Raw genomic sequence first — 17,611 nt, forward strand, 5'->3', positions numbered from 1 at the left:
CAATTTCTCCTGAGTACACCGATACCTCATATGTGGTCATAAACCACTGTTTGGGCACACGGCAGGGTCCCGAAGGGCAGGAGCACCATTTGACTTTTTGAATGGAAAATTAGCTCCAATCGTTAGTGGACACCATGTTGTGTTTGGAGAGCCCCTGTGTACCTAAACATTGGAGCTCCCCCACAAGTGAACCCATTTTGGAAACTAGACCACCTAAGGAACTTATCTAGATGTGTGGTGAGCACTTTGAACCCCCAAGTGCTTCACAGAAGTTTATGACGCAGAGCAGTGAAAATAAAAAAATAATTTTTTTCCTCAAAAATGATTTTTTAGCCCGCTATTTTTTATTTTCACAAGGCTAACAGGAGAAATTGGACCACAAAAGTTGTTGTGTAATTTGTCCTGAGTACACCGATACCCCATATGTCAGGGGAAACCACTGTTTGGGCGCATGGGAGAGCTCAGAAGGGAAGGAGCGCGAATTTGGAATGCAGACTGATGGGATGTTCTGCGGGCATCATGTTGCGTTTGCAGAGCCCCTGATGTGCCTAAACAATAGAAACCCCCCACAAGTGACCCCATTTTGGAAACTAGACCCCCCAAGGAGCTTATCTAGATGTGTAGTGAGCACTTTGAACCCCGAAGTGCTTCACAGAAGTTTATAAACGCAGAGCCATGAAAATAAAAAATCATTTTTTTTCCTCAAAAATCATTTTTTAGCCCGCTATTTTTTATTTTCACAAGGGTAACAGGATAAATTTGACCCCTAAAGTTGCTGCTCAGTTTGTCCTGAGTACGCTGGCACCCCATATGTGGGGGGAACCACTGTTTGGGCGCACGGCAAGGCTCAGAAGGGAGGGAGCGCCATTTGACTTTTTGAATGGAAAATTAGCTCCAATCGTTAGCGGACACCATGTCGTGTTAGGAGAGGCCCTGTCTGCCTACACTTTGGAGCTCCCCCACAAATCATCCCATTTTGGAAACTAGACCCCCTAAGGAAGTTATCTAGATGCATAGTGAGCACTTTGAACCCCCAGGTGCTTTACAGAAGTGTATAACGCAGAGCTGTGAAAATAAAAATATTTTTTTTCCTCAAAAAATGATTTTTTTAGCCCGCTATTTTTAATTTTCACAAAGGTAACAGGAGAAATTGGACCCCAAAAGTAGTTGTCCAGTTTGTCCTGAGTACGCTGGTACCCAATATGTGGGGAGGAACCACTGTTTGGGCACACGTCGGAGCTCGGAAGGGAAGTAGTGACGTTTTGAAATACCGACTTGATGGAATGGTCTGCGGGCGTCATGTTACGTTTGCAGAGCCCCTGATGTGCCTAAACAGTGGAAACCCCCCACAAGTGACCCCATTTTGGAAACTAGACTACCCAAGGAACTTATCTAGATATGTGGTGAGCACTTTGAACCCCCAAGTGCTTCACAGAAGTTTATAACGCAGAACCGTGAAAATAAAAAAATCTTTTTTTTCCTCAAAAAATGATTTTTTAGCCCACTATTTTTAATTTTCACAATAGTAAGAGGAGAAATTAGACCCCAAAAGTTGTTGTCCAGTTTGTCCTGAGTACGCCGGTACCCAATATGTGGGGAGGGACCACTGTTTGGGCACACGTCGGGGCTCGGAAGGGAAGTAGTGACGTTTTGAAATACCGACTTGATCGAATGGTCTGCGGGCATCATGTTACGTTTGCAGAGCCTCTGATGTGCCTAAACAGTGGAAACCCCCCACAAGTGACCCCATTTTGGAAACTAGACCCCCCAAGGAACTTATCTAGATGTGTGAGGAGCACTTTGAACCCCCAAGTGCTTCACCGAAGTTTATAACTCAGAGCCGTGAAAATAAAAAAATCATTTTTTTCACAAAAATAATTTTTTTAGCCCCCAATTTTTTATTTTCCCAAGGGTAACAGGAGAAATTAGACCCCCAAAGTTGTTGTGCAATTTTTCCTGAGTACGCTGATACTCCATATTTGGGGGTAAACCACTGTTTGGGCACACGTCGGGGCTCGGAATGGAGTGAGTGCTGTTTGACATTTTGAACGCAAAATTGGCTGGAATAAATCGTGGCGCCATGTCGCGTTCGGAGACCCCGTGATGTGCCTAAACAGTGGAAACCCCTCAATTCTAACTCCAACTCTAACCCCAACACACCCCTAACCCTAACCCAACCCTAATAATAACCCTAACCACAACCCTAATGCCAACACACCCCTAACCCTAATCCCAACTCTAACCCTAACTACAAGCCTAACCCTAATTCCAGCCCTAACCCTAATTCCAGCCTTAACCCTAATTTTAACCCTAATTTTAACCCTAACCCTAATTCCAACCCTAACCCTAGTTCTAGCCCTAACCCTATTTCTAACCCTAACCCTATCTATAACCCTAATTCGAACCCTAACCCTAATTCCAACCCTAGCCCTAGTTCGAACCCTAAATGGAAAAAAAACATTTTTTTTAATTTTATTATTTGTGCCTGGCTATGGGGATGATAAAAGGGGGGGTGTTTACTTTTTTTTTCAATGAAAAATGAACAGGCAGCTGGCAAATTCATGGGCGCCGCCATCTTGGACAATGGCAGGTGCACTGCGCATGCGCCCGCCATTTTCCAAGATGGCGGCGCCCATGGTCCAGATGGTGGGACGCCGGGAGCCATGGCGGGACACCGGGAGCACCATCAGAGGTCCGGGGGGGATCGGAAGGTGGGAGGGAGCGATAGGAAGGGGAGGGGGAGCAGATGATGACGACGACCGATCGCCGCCGTCCATCGGTGGCGGGGGCCGATCGGCCCCGCCAGTCGGTGTGGGGGGGGGGGTCGGGTGTCGGTGTCCAGCCATGTCCGATGCTATTGCAGCATCGGCCATGGCTGGATTGTAATATTTCACCAAACTTCATTGGTGAAATATTACAAATCGCTCTGATTGGCTGTTAAAAGTGAAATGGCCAATCAGAGCGATCGTAGGGACGTGGGGGCTAAGCCACGCCCTCTGGGATTAACCGTAGAGTGTCCTCTGTCTGCGGGTCGGGTGACCTTTCAGTGACCCCGGTCACCCGACCCGCAGGGGGGCTATTTATAGCATGACGCCTACGTAGGCGTCATAGGTCGTTTGGGCACGACTTTTCATGATGCCTACGTAGGCGTCATGGGTCGTGAAGGAGTTAGCTACCTCTGCGTCTCCCATGTTAGAGCTATTCCCAAACACTTTAACTGTTCCTATAATATAGCTATCTACTTCCTGAATATATAGTGCCCACCAATGCACTGTTTCCAGTCCTATCTTATATATAAAGATAAACCCTTATTCTATGTCCTATACCTAATCCATATCTATTCCCTATATTTAACCTCTTAATGACAGCTAATATGTCTTTTTACTAACTTGAGATATAAGAGAATATCATCCCCATACAGGAGACAATCCAGCAGCTGTCAACTGTACACTATATCTGACGACTTGCTGTATCACAAACGATTAGTGTTGGCACCATCTATATCTGTTTAACCCCTTAGTTGCTGCTCTCAAAAGTGACTACATCAACTAAATGGTTAGTAGATTGTGGAGCTCCCGCTTTAATCTAATTGACACACCAAGATCATGATTGTGTGGTCCTGATGTTTACCATAGAAGGTCATGGCCAAGTAGTGGCCTTAGAGTCTCCCGGCTTTAGTGGTCAGTCCAGAAATTAGCGACATTTAGGCCGATTTCACACGTCCTGGCACAGCGCGAGCAGGGAAGAATGAATGAAAAAGAAAACGACTTGGGTTACCCCTTATTTTTTGAACCAACCCAGGAAAACTAACAGGTGCGGGCTGTTATTCTCAGGCTGGTAAGGGGCCCCCCAGCATAAAAGCAGCAGGCCGCAGCTGCCCAGAAAAGACGCATCTATTAGTTGTTTGTGGTGTTCCTGATGAAAAAGTTGTGTACTTTTAAACACGTTGAATAAATCCACAATTGAATGGCTACATGTTTTGGACCTTGAATCATTCAGCAGCACAGATTAAATCCACAATCTACCCATTTTTTGTATTTTTTTGTTTTCATAGTATTTATTAGTCCCCTTAGGAGACTTGAAGCTTTGATCGTCTGATCGCTTGTGCTATAGACAGCCATGCTTTAGCATTGCTGCTTATAGCAAAAATCATGGTGTCCTTCAAAGCCCGGCCACTGGTAGGGTTTCAAAGGAACTCCGTAAAAACAAGCATGGGCGTCTTTAGACCCTTGGCTTCCATAGCAATCCAATAGCAACCCGCGGTCACGTCACAGGTGAGACGATGGGGACATAGTTTGACCATGGCATTTAACAAGATAACAATGTTAGAGGCAGGTCCTGTAACAGGCAGCCATGACCTGTTGAGTATACTCTATACACACACTTCCGAGTTGCGCCGTGCATGTCATGAAGGAGTTAAATACTTGAAATGAAAAATATTTAAAATAGATACAATAAGATATGAAATGAAATGTGTAGTGTTCCCTGGCTGGCAATGAGTCCTCCGGGCCTGCTAGCACAGAATGTTCTCTATGGCATTCTCAGACATTTTGGTTTCCTTATTGCATCTAGCGGATTCGAATGTTTGCCAAGCTTCAGGAAGATGCTGCACACCTTTAATATTGCATCTTCATTATATAGCGTCCTTTAGATGCAGATCTCTGTGCTAATAATTGATGACTTTTGGATTTTCAATATTTGACTTTTTCCCCTAAGCTTTTAGAAAATGAGATCACTTACCGCACAGTAAGTAGGGCATGTTGAATTGGCATCATTTACAGATGGCGATCCATTTTTGTAACAGCCTTCTCCAGTGCAGTAATACAAGAGACAGGGTACTGCCTATGGGACATTGATATATAAGATATGTTAGCAAGTGCTATAGAAGCAGAATACGAAACACTTTTCTATATCTCTGCAGTAAACATACTAGAAGTATTTCTGAAAATGGGTATTTTTCTGGCCTTTCTATGAAGATTTAGTAAAATGGAAATAGAAAAATTAGAGAGTACATACAATTCTTTGGCTGGCAGACTGAGTGTCCTCCATGAATGGCTATATGAATGATATGTTCATTTGTGGTTATTTTTGATATTATGGTATACAGCCATAGTCCCATACCTTTCTTACCTTGAGTGCCTGCTCAAACTTGTGATGAAATCGGACGAGTGCAATTTGGTATAAAATCGGATTGCACTCGGCCCAATGTTACTCTATATGGCAGCTTACATCTGTGATTATTTTCTCATGTCGATCTGACATGAGAGAACAATCGCAGCATGCTGCGATTGTATCCGAGATTCGGATCCCTCGCACCGATATAAGTCTATGGATGCGTGTGAAACATCGCACTGCACTCGTATATCACCCGAGTGCAGTACGATTCCCATGGACTCCAGAAATGGAGGAGATGGAGAAATTACTTTCTCTGTCTCCTCCTCATCCGTGCTCCAATTCTCTGATGCGAGAGGATTGGAACACAGAGCACTGACACTCGGCTCACGCTAGTAGCAGAGCTGGAGCCGAATGTCATTAGGATACCACATCTGATGTGATACGGTAATGTGACTTCAGCCTGAAAGCCATAATCAACTCTGAGAGATGACTTCGAGCTACATCCAGCGCCCCCCTGGCCCTCCCTAGTAGTGATACTCGCAGCCCACCATTAACAGTATGATGGCAGCCAAAGCTTCTTCACAGAAGGCACACCGAGATCTTGTACTGCACTCTCATATAGGTTGTGTAATTACATCCAAAGGTTCCCACTTTACCCTCATTCGGTATTCTTGTATCAAGCACATCATCCACACTATTACATCAAGCTTCAAACTCCCCTCCAACTAACAATATCATCCTATCTCCAGATTACAATATTTATGACCTGCTACAACCCCCCTGCAAAAACATTGACTTGAAGAAGTATTCATACCCTGCAAACTTTTCCAACATTTTTTCCACAAACTTAAATGTATTTTATTGGATTTTATGTGACATACCAACACAAAGTACCAAGTATTTGTGGACTGTAAAGAATATGATACATGTAACGTTATTAGCAGGGACAATGGGCACCTACCTTGTCCCACGAACTAGGGGAACCCGAAGCTATCCCTGCCCCTCAGATTACTCATAATGGTGGAGAGGAGACGCTGGGGTCTCAAACTTTGCTATGCTTCTATAATAACACTTATCTGTTCCCTCCCATACCCAGGAAGGTATGAACAGTAGTGTATAGGATAACATAAACCAGACAGACAGGGGTAAACAAACAGGGATAAAAGAACACTACAGTGATACAAAATTCTCACCAAAACAACCAAGTAGGAAACATGGAAGGAATAGGTGGGAAAAAAAACAAATGAGAAGAGGATTAGGAGAAATCACACAAACAAAATCCAAGCAGAAATCTGAAAACAACTTCAATCACTGATACAAACTCTGAATACTCCCATAGCTTCAAATCAGAAAGTGGTAAAACTATCACTGCCTGTCATGAGTTTGCCACAATAGAGAGGAGCCAGAAGACCTCAGTGCTTGAGTTCTCATACTCCTGCACTGAATAGAACCACTTGTCCCTTATATTAAACGGTGTAGATTTTTCAGCAATGCAGGTGTAAAGGTCCCGTTACATTTAGCGATGCACCAGTGATCCCGACAACGATACGACCCGGTCAGGATCGCTGGTGCATCGCTAAATGGTCGAAAGTGAGCTGCCACACAGGCAGATCTCACCAGCAACGCAGCGATGCTCGGCGGTCGTTACTTACCTGTCTGATGGCAGCGATGACGTCTTCTGCCTGTGTCCATGTGTCGCTCGTCGGCGCCAGCGGGACTCCGTCGAGAAGAAAACAGCCCAGGACATTCTTGCGCGATCAGCGATATCCGGGGGGGGGGGTCGGAGGTAAGTGTCACATGTAGCGAGATCGCTAGCAATTGCGCTGTTGCGTCACAAAATCGGTGATGCTTTAGCGATATCGCTATGTGTAAAAGGCCCTTTAAACTGTTCAGCTTAGAGACTCTGAAGCCTTCCTGCTTGGAGGATCTCAGTTGTGCAGTGTCAGCCACTCCCCTGTCCTATATATTTTCCTCTAGCAATCTAGATTGCCAGTATTAAGTCTTGTACTGCCTGGTGAAGCAGTGGAGGATTCATTATTCGGTAGAGGTGTTTCAGAGAGTTGTTCTCTGACTGTTTCAAGGTGTTTCAACTGTGTGCAATTCCCCGTCCTCTCCTATTTAGTTTCCCTACCTTTTCTACCCGGTATCTCCCTGTCACAGATGTGTCAGGAGTGACAGACAGTCATCCTGGATCCGGCTGTAGAAGGTCTTTGTGCTTAGCTCAAGCACCTTCTTGTTTTTTGTATCTCTGTTATGGAGCGTTATACTTCTCCCTCTAGGACCCAATAGTTACCTTCACCTTCTGATGCTAATCACACACCTGTGCTCAAGGTTTAAATATATTCAATTGCTGCAGCATGTTGTGGGTGTTAGCTCATACTTGCCTCAGTCTAGTTGCAAGTTCTAGCAGTCAGTTAGTATCTTTCCCTGAGGACCCTTGGAGGATTGCTGGCATGACTTCTCAGTTGTCTTCTCTAGTGTTTTCCCTCTTTCCAAATTCCCTGTCTATGTTTAGTTTTATTTGGGACTGACTAGTGCTCACCCTGTCCCCTCCCTATGTAGGGCCTATCACTAGGGTCAGGCAGGGATTAGGTTCCTGCTTGGTGATAGGTGCAGAACCTATATAGGGGCGTTTAGGGCATACAGGGTGATTTTAGATATGCTTAGGGGTCTCCACTCACCTCTTCCCTAGTGTTTGGGCTCCCCCTTCCCTCTTCCCATTGCTGTGCACTTATCCTTCATCCAGTGTGATACTCCCTCTGTTGCCTGTAAGTGCATATTTGTATCATTGTTATATTCATTTATCCCTGCACGCCCTTACTTGTTTGTCTGTTTGTTTATATACATATACTATTCTTCCCCACTTCCCTTGGTGGGAAGGGATGAGGTAAGGGCTGATTCAGAAGTACCCCAAGGTATGTAGCCCCAGTATATTCACCATCAGAAGTAACCAGGGGAGCAGGAATAGCTAGGGAGCCCCTGGCTTCGTATCATCAGACAACAGAATCGTGACAGTAACACTGGCCCATACTATCTTTTGATGCATCATGGATCCTATTATTGCTCTTCAGAGGTGGCAGATCTTCGCTCTGTTTTGCAGCACCCAAACATGTCCAATTTGGGGACTATGACTCTTTGCCTGGCTTGCTACATGGCTTCCGATTACCAGGCCACCCTAACACAGTTGAATACCGGTGTACAACCACAGTTTTGCAGATTAGAAGAAAGTCTGGTAGCTGATGCTTGGTCCTGATGAGTCGAGTTTATTGTGTTGAGCTCTTCCTTCAGCTTAATTGATCTGTCTTCTTCTGGATCCGGGCAAGTCTCATTCCCACTTTCAATGTTGAGAGATTATTTGTACCACATTGTTGTTTGCTTTTTCTGGTTGCAAGTGCTCCAGGAGAAATATCCTGGCTGTGTGATACGTCTCTTTCCTTCTGACACGGTCTTGGTGATCGATCCTGCAGTAGTGAAAACTATCTTCTCACTTGAAGCGGTTAGTTCATTTATCAGTCTCTCATTGTTAGGACACAGAAAATAGTTCTGCCTGTCTCCGTCAGGCACAAGGCTTTTCTCTCTTCGTCCAAAACCAACTGCAGGGGAGAAAGGACTAGTTCAAGTGCACACAAATCAGTGAGAAGGATACTCTTAAAGTTACAGTGTCATTCAGTGGCTAGCAAGGGCTGTTCCCCTACAACTTCCAAGCATCCCCGGTGGTGCTCAAGGTCGCTTTACCTGACAGGTTCTCTGGGAGGCGTGACAAGTTTGTTGCTTTCAGAGAAGCCTGTAAACTTTACTTTAAATTGCATCATCACTCCTCTGGAGCTGGGAGGATCATAATTTCGCTTCTTCAGAGTGACCCCCAAGCCTGGGCATTTTCTCTTCCTGACAACTCTCAGTCACTATGGACAGTTGAGTAATTTTTTCAGGCGCTGAGTCGCATATACGATGACACCAACCACGTCTCCCTGACTGATTCCACATTACATCAGTTTCGGCAGGGAGAATGGCCAGCAGAGGTGGTCCACCGATACCAAGTGGAATGACCCTGCACTCTTTAGCCAGTTCTATCAAGCGTTATCAGTAAGGATAAAGGATGCCTTTGCCCTGCATGAGACTCTGGTCTCTCTGGAGGCAGCCATGACTCTGGCCATCTGTGTGGAACACCGTCTTCATCAGATACAGAAGGAGGCAATTCAATTTGTGGGATGCCCGTAGTCAAGAAAACCTGGGTCTGAGTCTACTATGGAACCCATGCTTTTGGGTGTGGGCAGTATGTTCTGTAGGTTCAATGGTAGTTTGACGTAAAGGGGAGATTGTTTTTTGTGTTGTGGAAAGGATCATTTTGTGAATTCATGTCCTTCCATATCCCCCTTAAACAACCAGAAAACTAAGAAGCCTGGGTTGAGGGGAGGTTTGTAACCGGGGTGTACTTATCTCCTCTGATGGTAGATCTCAATTTTTTCTACCGGCCAAGATCCATCTCTACAATGATAATGTAGTAATTTCTGACTTTCTGGACAGTAAGGCATTGTTTAATTTGATCCACACTAGGTTGGTCCATGCCCAGGGCCTCAAACCATAAGTATTATCTAAATAAATACCCATTATCGCTATTTACTCTGCACCCTTGACCCATTTTACTCAGATCGTTCGAGTGTTGCAATGTAATGTTGTTGAAGATTTTTCAGTGGTTGCCAAACCTTTGACAGATATGAGCAGGAAAGGGACAGTCTTCCAATTGGTCCAGTCCTGCCTGGGAAGCTTTTCATACCTTGAAAAGATGTTTTTCATCTGCTCCAATCGATGTACAGCCTGCAGACACTCAGCCATTTGTTGTAGCAGTTGATGTATCTGAAGTGGGGAAGGGGTCTGTGTTGTTGCAGGGTGTGTCTCCCAGTAAATGGTGTCTGTGTGCATATTTTTCTAAGAAACTATCATCCACTGAGAAAAACTATGACATTGGTAACATGGAACTCTTGGCAATTAAGTGGGCTTTTGAAAAGTGGCATCATTTTCTGAAAGGGGCAGTACATCTGGTCATGGTAATCACTAATCATAAAAATCTATTATATGTTAGAATCTCCTAAGAGTCTGACGCTTAGGCAGGCAAGGTAGTCTTTGTTCTTCAACTTTTCACATATAGGCCAATGAATAAGAGTGTTAAGATGGATGCCTTATCCCATTGTTTTTCTCTGGGGGGTAGAGATAATAGTGAACACATTCCCTATACTACCATAAAGGAGTAGTTATTGCTGCTATAAATTCTGACCTTGAAAAAGAGGTTGTAGAGGCTCAGGGAGGAAACCCCGACTGCCTATCCTTTAGGTAAAATGTTCGTACTTGTGAATCTATGTCTTAAAGTTATAAGTGAACATCATGATTTGGTCTTAGCCATACACCCTGGAAGTAATGTCACCACAGACTTCCTTACCAGGCGTTTAGGTGGCCTTGGGTGCATCAGTATGTTCGAGAGTATGTATCTGTCTGTAGTATGTGTGCACGTTCTAAGATTCCTCATACTTGTCCGTCTGGGTCTCTCCATCCATTGCCGATTCTCAGTAGACCTTGGACTCATTTATCAGTAGATTTAATTACTGATTTACCAGTAGCTGCAGGTAATAGTTATTTTGGTGGTAGTGAACAGGTTCAGCAAGATGTCTCTTTTTATTGCACTATCCACCTTACCTAACACCTTGGCACAAATTTTCATCAAAGAAATCGTGAGATTCCTTGGGATTCCTACTGATAATTTTTCTGACTGGGGGGGAGCAACTTATTTTCGAATTTTGGAAACTATTTTTGCTCTTTGTTGGGGTAACTATCTGTTGTTTTCCTCAGCTTTTCATCCACAGCCCAATGGGCAAACTGGACGCGTTAACCAAAATCTTGAGACTTATCTTAGGTGTGTTGTGTCTGAGAATCAGGAGAATTAGGTTACTTACGTCTAGCTGAATTCTTGGTGATTAACCATTGTCATGAGTCTACTGGTAAGTTCTTGTTTTTGGGGGCATGCAAGTTTCATTCTCAGTTCTGCTCATTTAATAGGAATCGTTCTTCTGAAATACCTGAAGAAGAACGTTTTTCAGCATCAATTACGTCTGTGTGGCAAGGGGTTCTTAATAATTTGAAGAAGATGGGGTACAAATATGAATGTGACTTATCGGAGACGTGTGGTGGGTCCGGACCTGTGTGTTGGTGACTTGGTGTGGTTGTCCTCGAGGAAAATTAAGTGGAAGGTTCCTTCTTGGAAACTGGGTCCCAGGTTCATTGGTCCTTATAAAACTGTGGCCGCCGTCAATCCTGTAGCATTTCACCTTGCTTTGCCACCTACTTTTAGGATTGATAATGTGTTTCACATACAGTATCTTTGCTCAAAAAATACGTTGCGCCCTCTGAACCTTCACCACTACCTCCATCTCCAGTCATGGTTGATGGGAATTTGGAGATTCAGATAACTAAAATCATGGATTATTGCTTGATTCATTGGTCTCTTCAGTATCTGCTACACTGGAAGGCTTACAATCCCAAAGAGAAGATGTGGGTACCATCATCTGATGTCCATTTTTCTAAAACGAGTGCGTGCTCTGCACTGCGCAGGCCCGCTATGAAAGATTGTACTGGATTGGCCAAAGCCGACATTTTCTTGTAGCCAGTAAATGAATGGGTACCTGATTGGCATATGGAGACAATGGTCTCAGATATAATATATCTTCTAACATACATCAATGAAAAATCTCCAAAATGTGTGGACAAATGTTTTATCTGACTTTACGACTCTTATCATTTTTTTACCACTTCTGTGAACATCCTTAAGGGTGCCATGTATGAGAGACAAACATGTTGAGAAACGGGCATCATGATTTCCTGAACCCACAGCAGAATACCTGCCTCTCAAAAACTTCTTGATGAACCATGAACAGAGATAGGGAAATGCGTTGAGATCGTGGTGAACTGGGAGCTATATGGAGTTTCTTATCCTAAGTGACATGCTCAGGCTTATTGCATTTGCTATGGATTGATATGGTGCATTTTTTTGCAAAATGGAGTCCATTTCCTATATGATAAACATCTGAACACAATTAGCACTTTGTATGATGGGCACTGACACATTATGTGTTTGTAATAATAATGATGAACTTGGCACTCAAATGCATGAAAAAATAGATTCCATTTTATTTGCATCCAAATCACATGTATTCTAAACGTTTTCGGTCCTTCATAGGACCTTCACAAACTCTCTCTCACAAACTGCACCCAGCATCTTGGAGCACTTTAAATCCTTTTTCTATTCTGAATGAGCTTCACTTCAATTTCCTCACTTTAACCATTAGTAGTATGGTTGTTTTTTCTTTCCTTAACACTGTTTTTTCACATATATTCTCGTGCATTGTGCATTATGTGTCTTTGTGCAACATTGTCCAAGATACAAAACTGTATATATACTCAGTCGACGTAATTTGTTATGTAATTCTCATCTAAATTTTTCTTTATGCATCATGTGATACCTAATTTTTTCTGTTTTATATTTGTCTTTAAACAGTAAATCATCTTGACAATTCTCTGATGAAGGCCCTATGAAGGACCAAAAACGTTTAGAATACATGTGATTTGGATGCAAATAAAATGGAATCTATTTTTTTCACGCATTTGAGTGCCAAGTTCATCATTATTATTAGTAATACGGGCTGGATACCCTACTTGTGCACCTCCCTGAAATTTTGCAATTTTGAGTGCCTTGTTGTCCATTACTACATTATATTTTTGTATTTAGTAGGGATCCTCTCTTTTTTGCATATGTGATAGCATATACTGTGGTATTGTCATTACCTTTGCATTTTGCACTGTCACTTTATTGATGTTGTAGTGAACTGGTAGCCATGTGGTGTTTCTTGCCCTAAGTGACAGGCTGAGGCTTATTGCATTTGCTATGGATTTCATAGCAAAATGGAGTCCATTTCCTATGTGATAAACATCTAAGCACAACTAGCACTCTGTATAATTAATGGGCATTGTCACTTTCTGTAATTGTATTGAGTAAGATTAACCGGGATCCCTCTTTTTTGCATTTGTGATAGCATATACTGTGGTGTTGTCAATTCCTTTGCCTTTTGCACTGGCACTTTACTTACATATATAATAGTATTTACATAGTATGTATTTTTCTCTATCAGGGATTATATCATTGGCTCGCTTGAATCTCCCTTCTTGTGAGGGGTCCTTAGTACCTACGGCCACCCAGGGTGGATCAGGGTGAAATGACAGTGAGTTGGAGCGCAACAACATGCGTGCATTATTATAGTGCCAACCTCGACAGCAAAGTAGTGGGAAAGCATTGAGGTTTATCTTTTCAGTTTCTTCCCCACTTGTTTTAAACCCTGGATACCTATAAAGCATCTTGATTGCGCACAGATTTTTTATTTAGTGGATACCACTGTCCTGTGATTATTGGTTGTGCCCAGGAACATTCATTGCTTCCTTTTAGTTAAAGTAATAATACAATTTTGATTTTTAAGTGGATGAGATTAGCCTATTGCAAGCTAGAAGAAGTTCCATTTACAGAGTGCAAAAAGTCATGAGGGGGACACAGCTAGCATGTGGAAGAATGTTTTGTGGTCAGATGAGACCAATGTAGAACTTTTTTTGGCTAAATGCAAAATGCTAAGTGTGGTGGAAAGCTAATTCTGGTCATCGGGTCCAAAACACCATCCCCACAGTCAAACATAGTGATGGTAGCATCATGCTGTGGAGATGCGTTTCTTCAGAAGTGACAGGGAAGATGCTCAGAGGTGATAGATGATAGATGCATGTTGGACAATCCTGAAGGAAAACCTGTTGCTGCAAAAGACTTGAAACTGGGGTGTAGGTTTACCTTCCAGCAGGACAATGACCCTAAACATACTGCCAGAGCTAAAATGGAATGGTTTAGATCAAAGTATATTCATTTGTTTGAATGCCCCAGTCACAGTCCAGAACTAAATCCCATTGAGAATCTGTGGCAAGACTTGAAACTTGCCGTGTACAGACGCTCTCCATCCAACCTCACTGAGCTGGAGCTAGTTTGTAAAGAACAGGCAAAAATGTCAGCATCTAGATGTGCAAAGCTGGTAGAAACATACACCAAAAGACCAATTGCAGCAAAAGGTAGTTCTACAAAGTATTATGGGCTAAATACAAATGAATGTCACAATTTTCAGATTACTTGCTACTTTCTGTTAGTATATCACATAAAATTCCAATAACAAACATTTAAGCTTGTGGGTGTAGTGTGAAAAATTTTGGAAACGTTCACGAGGTATGAATACTTCTTGAAGCACTGTATATGCAGATCCAGATCTGCTCTTCTGACTAGAGATGCTCAAAAAAGTCACCATCTAGAGCCCTTGTTTTCACAGCTGGTTTGCTATACATGGTGCTAATGCACCAAACTAGCAGACAGTTGTGAGCAACACTATTTGGGCCCACAAGCCAAAGGTTGAGGTTTCCTAGCACACAACATTCCAGTCAATCAATATGTAATACAGAAAATACAAACCACATTTTCCAACCTTCCTAAATTCAATCCTTGAATCCTACGAGAGCTGGCAGGTTTCCTACAAACTGCCATGAGTTGTCAGCTACTGACCATTTCTGACTAATGTATGAGCCACCTTATGCTAATGTTTCAGCATAGAGAGTACATAATACCGTTTTCTCCGAAAATTAGACAGGGGTTTATATTATTTTCGCCCCAAAAGATGCGCTAGGGCTTATTTTTAGGAGATGTATTATACTCCGTGAACAACAATCCCCAAAAGAAAATGTATTAACATTTTTTAGATAAAATATAATTTATTGAAAAATTCTAATTAAAATATAAATATATCAGTTAGCCTGTAGATTGCACCACATAACAAACAAGTAGGGAAAGGTATGAACATATAATTACTGTACCATAGTAACCCTGAGTGGAGTATTCATCATATGATAATGATAAGACCAAAATGAATTTGACCTGTTAATGACAAATAGATGTAGTATCATATTGGAAATTGTAAGTCTTAGGCTGGAGTCACACACAACGATTAAAAAATCGGTCCGATTTTAACGGTCCGAAATCGCACAAAGGTTTCTTCACCATGGCTCCGTCTGTGATCCGATTTTCCAGCGTAGAACCAATTTTATTCGCATGTAAGCATCCGTTTGACATCCATCTACCGAAATTTTCTTGCAGACTTGCAAAATGGACATCTAATGGAGCCCTATGACAGGTTTTCAAACACAAAGGAAAGAATAGATATAGACACATAGAATACATATATATATTTATATTTATAATTCATGCAGTTCTTCATAGCAGAATAGGCACTGTAACATTTGCCGGCTTCTGTAAAATCATTCTCCTACCCGACATGAAATGACACATGGTTTACATACAGTGAACCATTTCATTTCATGTTTTTTTTTATATCTATCACTAGTAATTAGATGAGGGTTTTTGTGTGTAAAATTTTGGAGTTGTAGGTGTTAATTTAAGGGGTTAATTCGTTGTAAAAAATTGCGGGGACTCCCTGCAGCCTCAGTGACGTCAGCGGAATTCCCTGCAATTTTTTACAACGAATTAACCCCTTAAATTAACAACTACAACTCCAAAATTTTACACAAAAACCCTCATGTAATTTCTAGTGATAAACATATATATAAAAAAAAAACATGAAATGAAAGGGTTAACTATATGTAAACCATGTGTCATTTCATGTTGGGTAGGGGAATGAATTTACAGAAGCCGGCAAATGTTACAGTGGCTATTCTGCTATGAAGAACTGCATGAATTATATATATATATATATACAGTCATGGCCAAAAGTATTGACACCCCTGCAATTCTGTCAGATAATATTCAGTTTCTTCCTGAAAATGATTGCAAACACAAATTCTTTGGTATTATTATCTTCATTTAATTTGTCTTAAATGAAAAAACACAACAGAGAATGAAGCAAAAAGCAAAACATTGATCATTTCACACAAAACTCCAAAAATGGGCCGGACAAAAGTATTGGCACCCTCAGCCTAATACTTGGTTGCACAACCTTTAGCCAAAATAACTGCGACCAACCGCTTCCGGTAACCATCAATGAGTTTCTTACAATGCTCAGCTGGAATTTTAGACCATTCTTCTTTGGCAAACTACTCCAGGTCCCTGATATTTGAAGGGTGCCTTCTCCAAACTGCCATTTTTAGATCTCTCCACAGGTGTTCTATGGGATTCAGGTCTGGACTCATTGCTGGCCACCTTAGATGTCTCCAGTGCTTTCTCTCAAACCATTTTCTAGTGCTTTTTGAAGTGTGTTTTGTGTCATTGTCCTGCTGGAAGACCCATGACCTCTGAGGGAGACCCAGCTTTCTCACACTGGGCCCTACATTATGCTGCAAAATTTGTTGGTAGTCTTCAGACTTCATAATGCCATGCACATGGTCAAGCAGTCCAGTGCCAGAGGCAGCAAAGCAACCCCAAAACATCAGGGAACCTCCGCCATGTTTGACTGTAGGGACCGTGTACTTTTCTTTGAATGCCTCTTTTTTCTCCTGTAAACTCTATGTTGATGCTTTTGCCCTAAAAGCTCTACTTTTGTCTCATCTGACCAGAGAACATTCTTCCAAAATGTTTTAGGCTTTTTCATGTAAGTTTTGGCAAACTCCAGCCTGGCTTTTTTATGTCTCGGGGTAAGAAGTGGAGTCTTCCTGGGTCTCCTACCATACAGTCCCTTTTCATTCAGACGCCGACGGATTGTACGGGTTGACACCGTTGTACCCTTGGACTGCAGGGCAGCTTGAACGTGTTTGGATGTTAGTGGAGGTTCTTTATCCAACATCCGCACAATCTTGCGTTGAAATCTCTTGCCAATTTTTCTTTTCCGGCCACATCTAGGGAGGTTAGCCACAGTGCCATGGGCTTTAAACTTCTTGATGACACTGTGCACGGTAGACACAGGAACATTCAGGTCTTTGGAGATGGACTTGTAGCCTTGAAATTGCTCATGCTTCCTCACAATTTGGTTTCTCAAGTCCTCAGACAGTTCTTTGGTCTTCTTTCTTTTCTCCATGCTCAATGTGGTACACACAAGGACACAGGACAGAGGTTGAGTCAACTTTAATCCATGTTAACTGGCTGCAAGTGTGATTTAGTTATTGCCAACACCTGTTAGGTGCCACAGGTAAGTTACAGGTGCTGTTAATTACATAAATTAGAGAAGCATCACATGATTTTTCAAACAGTGCCAATACTTTTGTCCACCCTCTTTGTTATGTTTGGTGTGGAATTATATCCAATTTGGCTTTAGGACAATTCTTTTTGTGTTTTTTCATTTAAGACAAATTAAATGAAGATAATAATACCAAAGAATTTGTGTTTGCAATCATTTTCAGGAAGAAACTGAGTATTATCTGACAGAATTGCAGGGGTGTCAATACTTTTGGCCATGACTGTATATACAGTCATGGCCAAAAGTATTGACAC

At 42.3% G+C, this 17,611-nt stretch overlaps 1 protein-coding gene across 1 annotated transcript in view; it reads right to left on the reverse strand.

Annotated features, from left to right (window-relative positions):
• Positions 1-17,611, reverse strand: part of LOC141055076 (uncharacterized) — a 256,490-nt gene that overhangs the window by 19,842 nt on the left and 219,037 nt on the right. The window contains exon 6 of the mRNA XM_073552036.1: positions 4,741-4,842. Coding sequence (XP_073408137.1) covers positions 4,741-4,842 — 102 coding nt within the window. The remainder of the gene's footprint in view (positions 1-4,740; positions 4,843-17,611) is intronic.

Source organism: Dendrobates tinctorius, unplaced genomic scaffold (assembly GCF_039654945.1).
Source record: "Dendrobates tinctorius isolate UK_male_01 unplaced genomic scaffold, ASM3965494v1 ptg000183l, whole genome shotgun sequence".
Classification (NCBI taxonomy): Eukaryota; Metazoa; Chordata; class Amphibia; order Anura; family Dendrobatidae; genus Dendrobates; species Dendrobates tinctorius.